We start from the raw sequence: 18,993 nt of genomic DNA, 5'->3' as shown, positions 1-18,993 counted from the left end.
CTTGGGAGTGTCAAGGTTTTTATGTAGGAACAGGAGCTGCTCAGTAGTTAGGCTGCTCCGCTGAGAAGTGACAATGTTTCTAGCAGTAGAAAAACACACGTCCATGAAAATGTGAAAAATACAATGAGAAAAATATCGAGGAGGAAAAAAAAAATTTTTTTAGTCGATTGACTTTTTAAAATCGGCACCCAAAATATCGCGATATATCGTGAAAACAATTGTCAAATAAATTCCCCCCAAAATTAATAACAAATAGATAATAAATAAAATATTCAACATAGAAATTGTAATGTGCATGTGAATTAAAACATAAAAGCTAACATTTGTCCATACATATGCTATATTGCATAACAATGAGATTTTATCTGTAATTGTACAGCTACTTCTGGAACGCATCATTTGGCCATCAAGTTCATCATCAGTCAGTGGAGTGTACAAATCTGACAACCATCCAAAAGATTATACAACAGCAAAATGAAAAAACTGAACATCTATTGACTTAGTATGATTTATTCATTCATGTTAAATGACTACGTTACTAGTGAATTAATTTCTTATTGTGTAAACAATAATGACAATTAGAAATAAGATCTATAAAATTCTCACTTCAATCCATGGGATGCCATTCTCCTTCTGATGGTTCTAGTTGACACTCCAAACAGTTCACCTATTTTGGCAGCAGGTAACTACAGAAGAACGTACGACTCCATAATGTCCACCGGTATCTCTAGTCGAGGGTGTCCAGGTCCTGACTGCCTAGCTTCAACACGTGTTTGCATGCGTACCTAGTAGGACACCACAAACATGACATCCGTAAAAGATTTACGTGTAACCACGATATATTTTCTGAATCAACCATTGAATGTCTGATCCAGGCTACTGCTGGAAAGTTTCATCATGTATGATTATTACCACGGCAAGAGTACAGACCAGAGACAGATGAAGTGCACACACACACTTGCCGTTATATTAATTTACTGAATGCACACCTCAGCACACTGTGACTCTGCTCTAATCTGTCCGTTTGTGTGAGCTGAACACAGGTTTTCCCATAGCGGGGAAAACTTCGGCCGTGGCTGCTAATTAGGGGTGAATGCCTAATGCCTAATCTTCCACCAACCTTAAAATACAGTCCGTTGGAAAATTTTCCTTCACATACCGAGCAATTGCAAATAATTGTTGTTGAACGCCTCTTCTCAATTCGTCTCCCATTTTTAACTTTTCCTCCTAAAGAAGAGGAATTGTGTGATCAGGTATCGACTAGTCAGCCTGGGCAGAAAGACCCGCCCACAGCCCTTGCTGCTTGAGCCATGAAGTAAAAGCATTGTTAAAACACAAATGGAAAACACAAAGACAAAACAGAAAAAGCAAAAGGAAAAAAAAACAATACTACATTTGTATATTTTTTTCATTATTGATTCTCTTTATGTTTCCACATTTTTATTATTGATTCTCTGTTTATTTACAAATTTGTATTATTGATTTGCTTTATATTTCCACATGCATTTCCTTTTAATTTTGGCACTCCTGTGATTCCATATCTATCTGCCCACTGTAAAAATGCAAAAATAATTAAAAAAAACAACTTCAGCTACTATTTAAACATTTTGTTTTTGTTCAAATTTAAAATGGACAATTGGGCAGTAACAGAATGTTTTGTTTTGCCTCAGCACAACATCAGTTTTTTTCTAAAATAACAGCTTCACAGTCCACTTTCAACATCAGTTGATTTTTATCAGTGAGCATTGTTTACTGGTCAGGAATGTTTCTATTAAAAAGGAAAGAGGGGAATGCACTTTGTATAGGATAAATGTTATTTATTTCTATAAATAGATTATCAACAACATTACAAAGATGTTTCTTCTGACACCACATACAATGCAGCCATTTATCCAACAGATGCAGAATCTTAACAAATGGCATAAGAGTGAGAGATAAGATATAATAAAGTCTTAACTGATTAAAACACAGGCTTTATCAAATATATTAAACAACCCGTTGTAAAAATGAAAAAATGTTTTGTTAAAGTGTGGCATCGGGTTAAGCTTCTGTTTGTTTTCAGTACTCAGCAGTACTTCAGGGAGCTTAGGGCAGGATCAAGAAATGAGACTCAATACTGGAAAAAAGCAGTGCTACTTTAGAGTACCAGTCTGTTGCAATACTAACATGTTCAAAAATATTAAGGAAGTCTGCTTACTTGGGATCAGAAATGGAAATACCACATTCATACTAGGCAATGTGGATAAAGTGCCTTGCCCAAGGACATGACAATGACTTGGATAGAGTGGGATTTGAACCTCCAACCCTTCGGTTATTGGAGGAGCCGCTCTACCACTGACCCACAATCGCCTGTAAAGCAAGTATAAAGTTATAAACAAAAGGAATGTTGAGACTGCCCAAGCCCAGATTGTCCAGTAACAAGTTTTTTGCTTTTTTCCCCCTTGCATTAGTTTTCAGAAAACTTCATGATCTCTGTATATATTATTTTTCCATTAACCTTATATATCACACCGTGCTGTGAACTGAGCTACAGTTGGCTTAAAATTAGCAAAAGTAAAACCATTGTGTGTCACAAACTAATTATTAATGTCAATATTTCAGTTGACATCTTCCCGAAGAATACAAGTCTCCCAATCTATATTTACCACTTTATTTATTTATTTATTTATTTATTACCACTTGGCAGCATTAGTAGCTGCTATCTTACAATATTAGCCTTGGGTCAGCTGTCGGTTCAGCTAGCTAGCTGATGTAACAGTTTTCCACCTCATTCGTAAGTTTTAGGCTGATAATGTTTTTGTTATATATATATGTCTACAAATGTAAATAAATCACAATTCAATAGTTTACGTTTATTTCTCTAAAGCAGAGCTCCCCTACTGTATATTATCAGACATAAAATAATGTAATAAGTAATTATCAGCCACGATACACTGCAGAATTTAAACACAGCCGAGGTTATAATCTTCTCTGCTCGGTGCTGATGTTTTCGTTTATGATCGGGTCACTCAGGAGTTTCTCCTTCCTGTCTGAGTGCTGCGTTCTTTCTGGTGGTAAGAGGATGTAGTGGGTGGCACTGGCCTGTCTACCATCCTTTAAAATGGGAAGGATGCAGGGAGTTGGCTGAGTTTGAAGCACTAATCTTTCATTTTGTTGTCTCTGTAAAGCTTTGCTCACATATTTTGGATTAGCAGCAAAACTCTGTGTGGCAGGCATCACCCCATTGATATAAATGGGAAGACTTTTGGGGCTCGGTGTGCGCGAGGGGCAAGGTGGCACTAAAGGCACCCTGGGGGGGATTTTGGGAGGCCTGTTCTCGATGCTGGTGCTTGAAGTATTTAGTAGTGAAGAGGGTTTAGGTGAGATGGGAATACGGGGGGGCACTTGTGGTTTGTCTGTGTTGCAGTCCAAGCCCCTGCTGTGGGGTGGAGAGGCTGGGCTTGGACAACTTTTGCTATGATAAGAAAGTGTCCATATATTGGCTCCAAAATGGCTTTCTCTTCCCACAATTTTGTCATCTGTAGACGGCCAAGAAGAAGCAATTAATCCCATCCTAGTTTTCATGGACCTTTCCTGAAATGCATAATTGACCTGGCCGTTTTCTTGTTTGCTGCTCATACATATAGCTTTGGGGCAGTTTTTGGGCAACAGATGCTGTCGGTCACTGGTGAAAAACTCCACCTCACAATCAGCTGCTTCATCTGACAAAAGGTCCTTGAAGTCAGACAGAGGCAGCGGCTGCAGTTGTCGGAGCAGTTTCTGATGACTCCCAAAAAATTTGCATTTGTGGGAAGAAGGAACCACCTGGTCTCCTTCGCTGGTCGCTGTGTTATCAGATAATAGATGGTAGGTATCAGTGTTGAAAGATGGATGTGCGAGAGAGATGTTAGCTGGGGAGAGAGACCAACATAAATACATAAATCAGTGACATCCTACTTTTATCTTTAAAAAAAGACTTTGTGATCGCTCATGTCCTTTACTGCTGAGACATTTATGAGGGAAACATGGAAAACCTATTATGAAAACATTATGTGAAGAGAAGATCCTCAAAATCTGACGGGTAGGCAGACCAAACTGCTTACAGAAATTATGACGGAAGCGCCAACAGAAACATGTTAAAAACAACCGCTTAACCTATCACCTTGTTTGTCAAACATCAGACACAACACCCTGATTAACAGAGGAATTGTCAATATCTGCAGGGCTTAATCTTAACTTGGCTTCCCATAACGTTCTCTGTGGAAACATGTCAAACACTAGAACAACAGGTGTTAACCAGAGAGCGATAGCTTTACATCCTTCTTCACCCACATCCTCTTTCCTCAGACACACAGCTCTGTCTTTTTATGGAAAACACTCCCACACCCTGGGGGATTGGACAAACTGAGGTTATTGCTCGACCTAAACATGAATAGAAGTTCATTATCCACTTTGGTTCTGGAAGCACTACTGTAAATGTGATTATGGGCACAACATCCTGTGTGATGAAGAGGAAGCAGTAAAACAACAGCTTTCTTCTGTAGTGTAACTCAGTTTGTGGTTATGTTCTTTTAAAAATGCTTTGCTAACTTGAGAATCTTTTTGCCAAAAAAGACAGCAGGTAAAGCTGTCGATTGGTAGCAAGTGCATTGCATACCCTGCCCTTGTTGTAAAGGGTTAGAATTATTAGTTGGTGTTTCTTGTGTCAGAACCTTAAGGCTTGTGAGGTTCATTTGAAGTAGTTTTTTTTTTAATATAAGGTCCTGCGTTTGGTTTATTAGTATATATGAGCTTCTTTGTTTGTAAAATTTTCCATTGAGGTTTCTGCTAAGCATTTTAAAGTGGAAAGACCATTAGTTTGAAACTCCTCCTGTTTGTTGGGTGAGTCAATAGATTGCCCCTTCCCCTTCGTTGCTCACTCAGACGTTGTCCATAGCACATAGAGGCCAAGTTGAGTAATTATATAGGGTGTGGATTATACATGTGAATCTCCATCACTGACAACGATTTGATACGCACCTCGATACACTACCAGTGGGACGACACATTAGCGATACATTGAATCCCCTGGCGATGCAATAAGATTCACCCCCTTTCCCAATTCAATGCGATTTGATGGCGATTCAATTCTCCACAATGCGATACGATGCAATCCAAATAAATTATACCAAGGATTTTAATAGAAAATAAGAAGCTGTAATTCAGTATGGTACTAGAGGCATAGGATTTATTGTATTCCTTATAAGCAGCAAATTTAAGAAAAAAGTGCACATTTTGCTTATAATCTCTACTAGAACTATGCATCACTTTATGCAACTTTGTTTTGGCCTCTCAAAAAGCACCACCAAAAAAACAGGCCTTTTCTCAAGTAGCGCTGGGATTTGGAACCAGATTCATCATTAAGGAACAGGAATGGGTTCCCTCACATTTGGAACCTGTTTATCACACTGTCACAACGTAATCAGTTAACAGTAAGACATCACTCTCAATGGGGGACTTAAAGTGACACATTCAATAGTACAATGTCCATATTCCTGTCTGCCAGAAATATACTACTACAAATTAGGTCTTTCACAACTGCTTGTGCAAAGAAAGATGCAAATTATTATTTGTCACTCGTCCCAGCAGACTCACCGCGGGGCTGTATCGATACAAGTGAGCCCCTCATAGGCCGGCAGCCCAGAAAACCTACCATGAACCACCACCCACCCACAACAATTCGCCACTTGATTTTCATTATTGATCACATTATTGAGTAGAAACAGAAAAAGAACTCATTCCCATTTGTATTTTTTAAGATGTTTCTAATATGACCCTAAAAATGCCATTCTTTGATATTGTGATCTCTACAGACAAAACAGATTTTTCTTGAAGCTATTTCTGCAACCAGAAAATATGCAAACCAAGATATCAAATAAAAGCTTATTACCTCAACAATGTGCTGGTTTCAAATGTTTGACACAAACTTTGACCTATATCAAGAAAATTAATCAATATTAACACAGTTAAAGTATTCAAGGCACATATATTTCCACACACACATTCTCTGGGATATTTTATATGACTTACATTCAACACACCAGAATGAAGTTTCTTTTCCAGAATTGAGGTTTAGACGACCCATTTCTAAATAAAATTACATGAAGATAATTAATTAATTGCAGCCATCAGGAAGCATGGTGACCAAGCGGCACAAACACTCAAAAGTTTGGTTCCATTTCACTAGAAAGCAACCCTGACAAAGTTGATATTTCATCAAAGGGAGCAGATACTACCAGTATGCAGAGACATTTGCAAACAGCATGCGATAACTTTGAAGGAATGTCACGTTTTCGATCTGCTCTGCAGTGAATCTCATCCCAGCAGCAGTGGCAAAGTTAGCATGTCATCGACTAGTAACTAACTAATTAACTAACACTGCCTATCATATTTGCTCCATTTGCCTCATTGTAAAATTTGGTGTTACTAAATGTTAAGTTAAAATAATGCATTCTCATGCTTTTTATTTAGATAACTATGATGAGGGACAGTCTGAAAATGAAACAGGCCAGGACAGATAAATGTCACTGAGCATTAACTATGTTGGTGTTCTAATCAACCTGTTTCTTTTTCTTTTTCCAAATGAGAATTGGTAAGAGAATGAGACAAGAGAGTGATGCAGATTTGTTTTGTTTATAGGAGGTGCTAGTGAATTCTGACACAACAAACACCAACAAATAATACCGCAATGGATAAGAAGATTTATTGATCTCAGGCTAACATACTCAGTGTTGGGAAGGTTATTTTCAAAATGTAATCAGTAACAGATTACAGATTATATGCCCAGAAATGTATGTTATGTTCGAACTCTGAGTATGTTCAGGCTCAAATGAAGGAAACTGAGTATCACATTCCAGAATGCGAGGTATGTTCTTCTCTGAGTAGTCATCATGGTAATATCCTCCATGAACTTATCAAAGAAACCCTGGGTTTCTACCTGGCTCCGCCCACTCGAACACTGCTTCTCAAGGAACACTTAACCTTAACACTCTTATCTGACACACATTAGTAACATCACACACCACAGACGTGCTCACATCATTACAAATGATGTGCTGCTTTATGTTTTTTTTTTCCTCAAACTGTAGTTTTCTTCATAACAAATCATTTAGGGAAAGACACAGAGGTTGTTCTGCATTAAAACACCTACTGACATCTGTAGTAAAGTTTCCTGGATACAACGCCGACTGTGAGTTCCTTCACCATGCGGAGATCCAGAGGAAGAAAGCGAAGAAAGCCACGGCTTTATCTCCTTCGCCCCTCCTCTTCCGTCGGGCCCTCCACCCACATAACCTGTATCAGTGACGGGTGTGTCGCAGAGTTAGTTATATGAGTTGCTTCATGTGAAGCTAAGTCTGGTGCGTAAACAATATCTCTAAATATCCCTCAAAGCATTAGGTCGGGGATTTGAATCCAGGCTGTCATCTTTTGATTTTTTTGGACGTCGAGATGACTCTGCCGACTATATTACATAAATGTAACGTCAAGCGGCTGTCGCTGTCTTTATAGCCACTGTAGTGGGAGGGCCGTACACTTTTCCAACTAACTGGGGCCAAAGAAAGTGGAATACTCTTTGAATACACCTTTTAAATTCTAATTATATTTTAAGTGATCTCATCCTTTAGAAACTCCATAAGTTGAGCATTTAAACCGTAAGCTGTCTATGATAAGAGCTGTTACCCCACAGTGACCAGCCCTCTCTATGCAGCAGCCCTCTGCGGCCCTGCTCCACAGACACATTATTTACACTATTACGCGGTCGTCACGTCACTGAAGCGATGAAGTGATGAAGCGACCAAAAAGCGTGACTTACAAGATTACAATGACACTTACAGTTTGAGTCCTTTTGAAGCTCCTTCATGTTTTGCTCCATGTCAACACTCAGGCCAAAGCATACTCTGCAATGAAAAAGTGGTTAAGAAATGTATATGCAGCCGTGGATTGCAATGTAAATCAGTTTCATATATAACCTGCATCAAGTCAGTCATTATATGGGAAATAACAAGCAAGACAAATGTTTAAAACTTTTAACAGAATATATGTTCTGTTGTTGACTTTATCTTTTATGTAACAGTTTTACAAGTTACTGGCCTGCTTTTTGAAAATAATATTTCATGTTTTGTAAGGCATTTTTTCCTTGGATAGTAGCACTCTTATTTTAAGTTCTTCTGATTGATGTACAGCGCCTGTCCGACTACAGCAAGATTCATTCTCAAGGTTAAGCTTTTTGATTATTTTTTTCTTGATTTCAATTTAAAACTAGTATTCTTGAAAACGAAAACTAATTCTGATAACAAATGCATGGGAACATTTAAAAGCAAAATTGTGGGAACAATTCAGTGTTGGAGTGAGCAATGCTGTTTGAACACATAGAGGTGTCCATCTTATTAACCCTACACCGCAGCCTCTTCCTGCTTCTTCAGGGCACAACCCTGGTATGGCCTGTACAGCTCACAAGCCTATGACAGAGTTAAAACACAAATACAGACAAAATTAAAGTGGTTAACTTCTTGAATAAGCCTACATTCTGGGTGAACTCATCCTTAAGTAACCCCGTAAGTTCATCATTTAAACCATAAAGCGGTACTGTCTATGGTAAGTGCTATAAACGTACGACTGAAGAAGAAGTGATCAGCCCTCTCTCTCCCCTGTCATCGGCACGCACACACACACACACAGGCTGGCTGACGGGTAACTCAGCTGCGCTCCGCCCTGCTGCCTGAGTTTTCACAAAAAAAATACAGGTAATTGAGGCTAAGTTTTGGTTTTGAAACGGAGCGGAGATAGGATTCTACATACTGCAGCTTTAAGTAAGTCCCAGTTACGCACTCTGGGAGGAGCGACCCTGAAATGTGGGTGTTCCCAGTCAAATCTGGCCTTACACACATTCTCCTAGTTGCTCAAAGCAGCAGTATGTAGAATCATGAGACTTGTCCATGCTTCGAAACCTATCCTAGTGACAAATGTAGGGACTTTATTTTGTGTTCTGACGTTTTAGAGACATGAAAGCATGCATCACATATCACTTGCTGCTGTGGGGACAATAACTAGAGGCTTACAGCCCCTCCCCTCCCCTGCCACAAAACTCACACCACACACAAGTAGCTGCAATGATCTCAGAAGAGCAGACACACTCTACTCCACATCCACACTTTTAAATAAATTGCGTCTGTTCTCTCCACCTTGGATATGCTTCTTTACAAGCGATTTATCCCATCTGTTATCACTCTCTCTGACTCGGTATGTGGCGCAGTCGTCCTTGAGTCCGTGCGCAGTCCACGCATACAGGGTCAGAGGGACCTCTGTGAGTCCATTCCATCCTTGTATGTTTGTGCCTTTAGACTGTTGCCGCTGTATGCCGAGGTGCGTGTGTTGGCTGCTGCAACTGGTTAAAATGAAACTGTGACAGACCTCAGACTTCTGCCCACGCTGTCAGACTGATGTCCAACTATTTTCATACTATGTACAATGTAAAGCTATAGTTTGATCACACTACAAGAGTAAATAACATGTGAAACATTCATGACAGATGATGCTGTTGATGACTAATGTTAATAAAAGTAGGCTTTCCACAACAACAAACGTTAATCTGTCGTTAGTGTGGGGGGTGGAGAGGGGATTTTAAATGTGGCTTGGAAAGAAAAATGCGGCCAATCCTCACACTGCAATAATCTTATCAAATCAACCTGTTGCATTGTTTTTCAATGAAGGGCTTTCATTTTAAAAGTATGCTTTATCATTTTCACGGATTTCAATGAAATTTACAAGCTTTAGGAAAACTGTGATTTCCAGACAGTCAAAAAATAACAACATAATGGCCCAGTCTGCCTACTTGGCTTCAGACCGCCTTCATGGACAGACTTACGTACTTTGGGTCGATTTATGTGCAGTAGGCGTGTCAGGAGCCTGGACTGGACAATACGCACAGGAAAAAAGTAAGTCTGTCAATGAAGGCGGTCTGAAGCTAAGAAGGCGGACTGGGTCACGGTGTCATTTTTTTGCTGTCCTGAAATTACAGAACATAGAGTTTTCCTCATACTAACGAGAGATTAATGTCTTACATTTCCACTTTAAAAAATGATCAGCATATCAGCGCTGTTGAGCACAGGGGCCCGCGGCATTGTAATTTTGCTCCTCTACGGAGCGATGGCACGCCCTTCGTTCAGTTTACAGCGACGTAGGGGGGAATTTCTGCTGTTTTTTTCCTTTTTTAAGTGGTACCGTCGTATTAATTGTTGAACACTTGTACACAAAAGGGACTTCCAGGAGTGCACGAGTTGTTTTAACTCTCTTTTTAATTTGAATAACCCAGAAACACATACATCAGCTGCACCGTTTATTTAATACAGGCAATTTGCTCAGATGTTCCCGTCTTTACCCGAGGACCCCTGCAGTCACTTAGCTGCCCCGCATGTATGCACCGTCCCATATAAACAGTGTAGCTTCAGCCAGACGTAGCATGTAGCGACACATGAAGCTGAGCGTCATGTTTATAACTCACAATGGATCATTCTACATGCACGCACAAGGATGTGAATACCTTCAGGTTGAAACGTGTTCAGCATTAAAGAGACATCGGCTTCATTCAGGTCGGACGGGTTCGGGCCGTGTTCTCTCAGGCAGGTTCTTCTTTTTTCGAGAAGGGTCTGTCTACGGCTGGGCGTTCCCGATTTGATTCAAGAACGCCCCCATGGGTGTTCCTGTTAGTTTGAAAACTAATCAGAGGAAGTTATGTGGGAACAACATCAAGGTGGCAGCATTGGGGAAACCTAGCATACAGCCTGCCGGAAAGCATTAAAGAAGAAGAATAAACAACATGGCGTGTTGATCATAGGTGATTGATGTTGGTACGACAGCTCCTGTCTGACAGGGAATGTTTGGTTAGTTGAAGCCAGCTATCAGAGATTAATCCAATCTACAGTTGGTACGGAAAGTATTCAGACCCCGTTAAATTGTTCACTCTTTGTTTCATTGCAACCATTTGCTAAAATCAAAAAAGTTCATTTTATTTCTCATTAAGGTACACTCAGCACCCCATCTTGACAGAAAAAAACAGAAATGTAGAATTTTTTGCTAATTTATTAAAAAAGAAAAACTGAAATATTACATGGTCATAACTATTCAGACCCTTTGCTGGGACATTCATATTTAACTCAAATGCTGTCCATTTCTTCTGATCCTCCTTGAGATGGTTCTGCTCCTTCATTGGGATCTAGCTTTGTTTAAAAATACTGATTGGACTTGATTAGGAAAGGCACACACCTGTCGATATAAGACCTTACAGCTCACAGTGCATGTCAGAGCAAATGAGAATCATGAGGTCGAAGGAACTGCCCAAGGAGCTCAGAGACAGAATTGTGGCACAGATCTGTCCAAGGTTACAATATAATTTCTGCAGCACTCAAGGTTCCTAAGAGCACATTGGCCTCTATAATCCTTAAATTGAAGAAGTTTGTGACGACCAGAACTCTTCCTAAACCTGGCCATCCAGCCAAACTGAGCAATCGTGAGAGAAGAGCCTTGGTTAGAGAGGTAAAGAAGAACCCAAAGATCACTGTGACTGAGCTCCAGAGATGCAGCAGGGAGATGGGAGGAAGTTCCACAAAGTCAACTATCACTGCAGCCCTCCACCAGTCGGGGCTTTGTGGCAGAGTGGCCTGACGGAAGCCTCTCCTGCAAGACATACGAAAGCCAGCATAGAGTTTGCCAAAAAACACATGAAGGATTCCCAGACTATGAGAAATAAGATTCTCTGGTCTGATGAGACCAAGATTGAACTTTTTGGTGTTAATTCTAAGTGGTATGTGTGGAGAAAACCAGGTACTGCTCATCACCTGCCCAATACGATCCCAACAGTGAATCATGGTGTTTTTCAGCTGCCGGGCCAGGACGACTGGTTGCAATTGAAGGAAAGATGAATGCGGCAAAGTACAGAGATATCCTGGAAGGAAAACTCTTCCACAGTGCTCAGGACCTCAGACTGGGCTGAAGGTTCACCTTCCAACAAGACATTGACCCTAAGCACACAGCTAAAATAACAAAGGAGTGGCTTTGGAACAACTCTGTGACCATACTTGACTGGCGCAGCCAGATCCCTGACCTAAACCCAATTGAGCATCTCTGGAGAGACCTGAAAATGGTTGTCCACCAACGTTCACCATCCAACCTGACAGAACTGGAGAGGATCTGCAAGAAAGAATGGCAGAGGATCCCCAAATCCAGGTGTGAAAAACTTGTTGCATCATTCCCAAGAAGACTCATTGCTGTACTAGCTCAAAAGGGCGTTTCTACTCAATATTGAGCAAAGGGTCTGAATACTTGTGACCATGTGATATTTCAGTTTTTCTTTTTTAATAAATTTTCAAAAATTTCTAACTTACTGTTTTTTTCTGTCAAGATGGGGTGCTCAGACTACATTAATGAGAAATAAAATTATAATTTTTTATTTTAGCCAATGGCTGCTTTGAAACAGAGTGAAAAATTTAAAGGAGTCTGAATACTTTCCGTACCCACTGTAGTAACGTAACATAGGCCCAAAGTGTCGACTCATTCCTAATATTTCAGATGTTTGTATTATCTTATTTACCTTGTTTATCCTGTTTGAGTGCTCCTTTTTTATTCCTGTTCTGTACTGTGCGCTCCAACATTGAAATTTCCCCACCGTGGGATTAATAAGCAAGGGTTCTCTATCTACTGACTCTGTACTTGTCATTAACCAGTAGTAATAATGTGCAATACTGTATTAGCTGTAAGAATGCAATAAGGTATCACAATGTGCCCACTCACTTCACTAGTCACTATCTGCTATTTATTTTGTGAGTGTAGGGTATATACAATTAGGGCAATTTTTATTTTTTTTACTTAAGATGTGTAAGAGATTTGTTATTTACTAAACATTTACAGCCATTTATATTTGTTTCATTATCTTGTTGAATGCTCTTGGGAAAAATGTTCAGAGTGATGTGGTTGTTTTCTTGAGAAAATAAGCTTTTGAATTATATATAACATGCCATGGTAGCTCATATAAAATAAAAACTGCTCAGTGCAATGTTTTTATTTGTTTTAATGTTTTTTCATCCACCTTAAATGTGTCAACTTGTTCATTAAAACGGCCTTTGTTTTATATCTTCTAATTATATTGTGTTCATTTGTATTTTACTGTTTAGACATTCAGATACATTTAAATTATTTTATATTTGGTAAATTTATAACTCAAAGCAGTCTCAAAACTGTGTAGGAAGTTAAAGTCCTCTTTAAAATGGACACATACTGGTCAACTTCGTATTTTAATTTCCTCTGATATATACAGTCTATAAAAAAACATCCACAAGGGGTCGCCACCTCGTTTTCTTTACGCATCTGGCAGCCGAAGAAGCAGTGGGTGTTCTCGTTTCAGATAGAGGGTGTTCCTGTGATGAACAAAAACGCCCATTTTTGGCCGCAGACGAACAATATTGTGCTTTTTTCGGCCCGATTAAACTTCTAATGTGTGCGTCCTCCACACGTGTCTGTGTGCGCCTGCGTCCTCTCCGTGTGTGTGCGCCTGCGCGTGCCGCGACATCCACATGTGTTTGTTCCAATATTACTGCAGGTCCCACATAATACCATTATCATCTGTCGTCAATACTGTGAACTCTAAAGCATGCAGGATTGTGCAGCACTGCAGGCTTCATGAAAATATTATGTCAGGTGGACAAGAGTGTCTGCGATCCTACAGTGAGTCCGGCTAGAGGAGACAAAGATATTGTTTACATCCAGTGAAACTGCCATTGGTTTCCAACATAACAAGCTGTTTTAAATTTAAAATGTGCTATGGAGCTGATGTTAGTGTGCCTGACTTGAAGTCGAGCATCATTTCTATACCTGTCCTATCAGTTTTGGGTCCCTAATGTGCAATTCACCAACCTCTGCATAGATAACGGCTTGTTTCACTTCATATTTGTGATCAAACTGTGGCTTTACTTTGTACATAGTATAAAAATATCTGGACAACAGTCAGACCAGCCTAGAAAGAAGCCTTAGCGCCATCAGAGTTTCATTCATGAGCTGCAGCCGTCGCTCAGCTCGCGGTGTGTATTCCAACTGATCTCTGTTTTTCCAGGGTGTCTCCAATTGAATCGATCACATAACTGATCGCATCATCATTAAACCATTTGTGTTTATTTCAGATCAATGAATAGTACCATGGAAAGAGAATGGAAATGTTGCAGGTTTATGTAATGTCCATAAAATAGTCAAGAAAGAAAGAAAGGGGGAGAATGTCTTTCCAAAATGGCTGGTATCTCAGCTTCCTCATTTTTTGAGACCAAGGGGGTTAAATGATCATTTTTCTTGCTAACATAATGCTCAAGTTGTTGATAATCACATTGTTTAATGAAAGACTCTTCAATTCAGTGAAGTTTTTAGAAACATAATGATTTTAACCTTTTCAAAACATAACTTTTATTCTATGTCCTTTGTTGTAAACAGCAGAACTTGCTAACTCCTGTTTTTCCACAATTTTCCATACTTCAGGAAGCAGAGGTCTGAGTGGGGCAGAAAGAACTTTGCTAAGAATTGTGGTGGGAGATTTAGATTTAGAGCTGTCAGGTTATTTGTACTAGTACTTCTGACCCTCTTGCTCCTTTTTCATGGTCGCGGGGGTCTGCTGGTTCTTATGTCCAGCTTTTTTTGGGCACTAGACGGGGACCCTAGAGAGGGCTAAAGTCCATTGCATGGCAACACACAGACACACACAGACAACCATTCACATTCCCATTAACTCATATGGGCAATCTAGAGATTTCAATCAACCTAACAGACATGTTTTTGGATTGTGAGAAGTAGCTGGAGTATAGTAGTCCCTCGCTATATTGTGGTTCACCTTTTGCAGCCTCTGTGTTTCATGGATTTTTTTACAGTGCAATTTTGGATGCATTTTTTTTTACAGCGTATGATCACGCATTGTGTTTTGCGTCCTGATTGGCAAATGCTGCGTTCACCCACCAGCGACACATCCAACACGGTGAGTTTCACTGCCTGCTGAAGCGAGGAGCTGCGCTTCTTTTTCTCCTCTCACAAACATAAACCACCAGTGAATAAAGCCGATGTGATTAGCGGCTAATGCTATCCTAGCTCAGTGCTACAGAGAGAACTTTTACCTGCTACTACCACCTCCTCGCTGGTTATTCTCATGCCTAATCCTTCCTAGTCCAGTCCCGGTTATAAAGGCCGTGTCATACAGCTCCAGGTGATCACACACAGCTTCTACTCCATGGTTGAATGGGTGAACAGACCTTTGTCTGTGTTGATGGCCTGACGTCATCATCAACAAAGACTCTGAATGCGTTTGGCATCAATGTCTGATCGCTAGCAGTGTGACTCTGAAGTGCTGTATGTTTGAAAACATGTTTATGTTTTAAAATCTACGAAGGTTTGAACTTTGAGAGTGTTTAAACAAGAAAAAAATGTTAATTCCTGTCTGAGAAAAGTGTATAAAGTGTGTGGTGAGGGGTTTTATAGCCTTAAAACATGTATAATAATTGTAAAAAAATAAAGTTGACTACTTCGCAGATTTTGCTTGTCGCGGGTTATTTTTAGAACGTAATCCCGGGGATAAACGAGGGACTTCCCCTGGAAAAATCCCAAGCAAGAACGGGGAGAACATGGAAACTCCACACAGAAAGGACTATTATTATTATTATTATTATTATTATTATTATTATTATTATTATTATTATTATTATTACTACCATTTCATTTTATTCAAAGTATTGTCCAACACGAGCAGTTTGGGTTAAAGGACTTGCTTAACATCCCACAATGATGGACCAGGTTGGATTAGAACCAATAGCCCGCATCATTGACCCTTACTCCACCACCCTAGAGGTTGAACCCATGAACTTTCTGAGAGGTTTTACAAAGAAATAAGGTTTAATGTTTAGATGTATTTCTCTCATCTAACTGTTGTAATGTTCATGAAATGCAAAGAAATTTAGACAAGAATAACAGAAGATAATACATTGTCATTGCGTTTTTTAAGTTACGCTTTGTATTAATATAAACCCGATGTCTACAACAAAGGACAGATGATAAATACAAAAATAAAAATATTTCTGAGAAAATTTTTGTTGTACATTGTTTTTTTAACCTAAAGACTCTCAGTATGTAGAACAAATGTGAATATAAAAAAATAATAAAAAATTCTGTCTCAGGAGGACAAGAGTTAGTCACTGGTGTAAATAGCTAAAGCGCTTGTTTGTTGAAGAAAGAAATGAATATACCTGTTGAGGTCATCATCTTCCCAGTGGTTGTTCTGACTTGCAGCCATGTTGTAGAAGAAACCTTGCATTTAAAAACTTTGAATACTTGTCTGATACTTCTCCGAAGCTTCTGTACCATTAAACTCTATCAAAGCCATCCCGTTGTCCTTGTGCCCAGAGGTAAACTGCAGAAAAAATACAGATAACACAGTTTTAGCCTTTTCCTGGACACACATTTTTCCAGCCAACGTTCACATCAGGCAGATAAGACATGGTTATTGTATGACATCATTCTTCTTGTTTGTTCAGGTCACACCTTTGTCAATGTGAATTACTCATAAACTGAACATATGAAGGCTGTATATCTGGAACTCCATCCAGCACACCCAGCAGCAGCACGCACACCTAAGTTCCAACAGGCAGGTCAAAGGTCAGCTAACTTTTAGAACACGTTCACAATGAGAAGCAGGAACTGAACGTTCATATTCCATAAGTAAAACGATTGACATTAAGTACAGTATTAATTACTCATAGGTCACCTTATATAGATCCATGCGCATTATATTGTGTTTACTATCAATAAAACAATTTCTAGAAGTTATGCATGTTTATATAGATGATGGAAAGGCTCATATCCTAAAGTCTTTTTTCTCTACCGTGTACGTGACATTGGTGTCAAATGTTCTATATTCAGCTCATTTTCCCAAAAACAACAAAAACAAAATTAAAAGCATTTCCTTTACATTTTGTGGCATATTCATAAGAATACAATGCATGGAATTTTCTTGCATATTACAAAACACAATGACAATACGCACAGTAAAGCTAAGATTTTAAAATAAGCTAAAAAAAAATAATTACACTGTTTGGTGGTACAAAGCCATAATGTGACAAAGCAATGTATTCATACAAGCTTCTTGATGTTCCAATGTAAAAAAATTCCTTAAAATCTGCTAAAATAGATGACAGTTCTGTATTCATTTTGCAGTTAGCACATCAACTCCTTAGAAGTCCAAAACTGTGAGCAATGCATTGTGCAACCACAAATACTTGTTTGGGACACTGAGTTCAGGTGCACAGTATAATAAAACCAACTTTTTTTGTGATACTTGTGATAATATTTAATAGATCCTTTGTAGACACAAGTTGTTTGGAAGGCTCTCCAACTATCAAATAGCTCTGCAGGTGAAAACTACTTATTTAAAAAAATATATACCGGGATATATATATGTATGAAAAGTACCATATTCCTCTTTGTGTGGTTAGTTTATGTTGATTAAAAGTTTGGATGAACGGCAGAGCCCGCGGAACGTGAACGTACCATGTTCCCGAAAATTCAGTCAAATGACTCGGTTCCACCGAGTAAAAAATGTCTCCGAGAGGCTCTTGACATCCATGTCAAATTACAGCCCGAATCGACAAGCATTAACGAAGGAGTAGTCATTTGGAAAACGGCGCCCCTGTGGCACATATCTAGTGTTACGGCAGAATTTACGGTTGACCTCATTTAGTGACATGATTCATTGCTCTGGTTGAATGATGGAATCCAGGAGAAGCATTGATGATTTTATATAAAAAGTTTATTCTATTGCTAAGTAAAAAGGTACAAGATGGAACAAAGTGAAACAAAATTAGCGTCCGTCCAGGCGGACGTCCGAAGGAAGTGCCGCGCCCCGCTCCAACAGTTTCAAAGCTTAAGCTTTTTATACAGATAAGAAAAGGTCCCAACAGTGAGAGACAAAAGGGAGGGAGTCAGATGCCCATAGTGGAAATGTTGGAGGATGATGAAGATGTTATGTTATGAAGAAGATGTGGCGCCACCCTTATCTCCATGATAGTGTGTGCTGCATGCGAGCAGAGATTCTGGCCTTGGCAGAGACTGTGCTGCACTGAGAATAATACGATCTGTACTGTTTAATCATGATTCAGCTGTTCTAAGTGTAAAGAGTAATGGAGTCGTCATGTATTAAAACATGACAAATTGTACACATGAACATACATTTGAGGATATGATGATGAATATAAAAATTGCCATAACATTCCCCACTTTTGGTCGCATCAACGACCAAATCAAGAAACAAAATTATTATATTCCACCTTTGCTGTCTGTCAGGGTTAACCATTAGCATCGTTATTGTCATACATTGGATATATTCTTCTTTTGTGAGGCACGGATATAGATATATCAAGAAAAATGTGGAAATAAACCTTAAAAAAAACTTCATCATTATTATCAATGGCATGAATCATCAAAAATCATCCTTTATTACATCTAGATAAGCAAAAATCATCATTTGCATCAAGGACATCACTCGTCTTCATCGGCTGAGTTCAGTGGTAACTGGGGTAACCAATAGCCATGGTTAGAATCACCGCACTTGATTGGTGGCATCATGAGTGAAGAACCTTGAGTATTTTCCTCAATCGTAGCAGAAGGGTTTATGACTGTATTCCTGCAGCTAGGTGTGAGGTTGTCCTCCCTCAACCTAGCTATGAGCATTTGGTGTGGCTTATAAACAAAGCTAGGCCCTTGTTCTAGAGAGTTTTCTTGTGTGTGTGTGTCTCAGTGGCCTTGTCGGTTCCCCCTTCATTGTTCGGTCAGCCTCCGTCTCAGCATCAGCTGGTGTCGGCAATCATCTTGGATCCATGTCGCCCGCTGTGCGACCTTCACTGCCGTGTGGGTCGTTCATTTCCGGTCGGCGTTGTAGATGATTGGTTGTTGTCTGAGGAAGGG

General features: G+C 39.5%; 1 protein-coding gene across 3 annotated transcripts in view; it reads right to left on the bottom strand.

The window, feature by feature from the left end:
* Window positions 1-1,925: 1,925 nt before the first annotated feature.
* LOC114467101 (ERBB receptor feedback inhibitor 1-like) overlaps window positions 1,926-18,993 on the bottom strand; it is a 37,476-nt gene continuing 20,408 nt past the window's right edge. For 2 of the 3 annotated variants that reach the window (XM_028453147.1, XM_028453148.1), the window contains exons 2-4: window positions 16,281-16,444; window positions 7,852-7,916; window positions 1,926-3,890 (exon numbers count right to left, since the gene is read on the bottom strand). In XM_028453147.1, the coding sequence (XP_028308948.1) occupies window positions 2,959-3,890; window positions 7,852-7,916; window positions 16,281-16,348 (1,065 nt within the window). In that variant the 5' untranslated portion in view covers window positions 16,349-16,444 and the 3' untranslated portion in view covers window positions 1,926-2,958. Of the gene's footprint in view, window positions 3,891-7,172; window positions 7,312-7,851; window positions 7,917-16,280; window positions 16,445-18,993 lie in introns of all 3 variants that reach the window. The other variant, XM_028453149.1, reaches the window with a different exon arrangement.

The sequence above is a fragment of the Gouania willdenowi genome, chromosome 7 (genome assembly GCF_900634775.1).
Source record: "Gouania willdenowi chromosome 7, fGouWil2.1, whole genome shotgun sequence".
Classification (NCBI taxonomy): Eukaryota; Metazoa; Chordata; class Actinopteri; order Blenniiformes; family Gobiesocidae; genus Gouania; species Gouania willdenowi.
The sequence above is the reverse complement of the archived record's forward strand: the minus strand, read 5'-3'. Positions and strand labels throughout refer to the sequence as shown.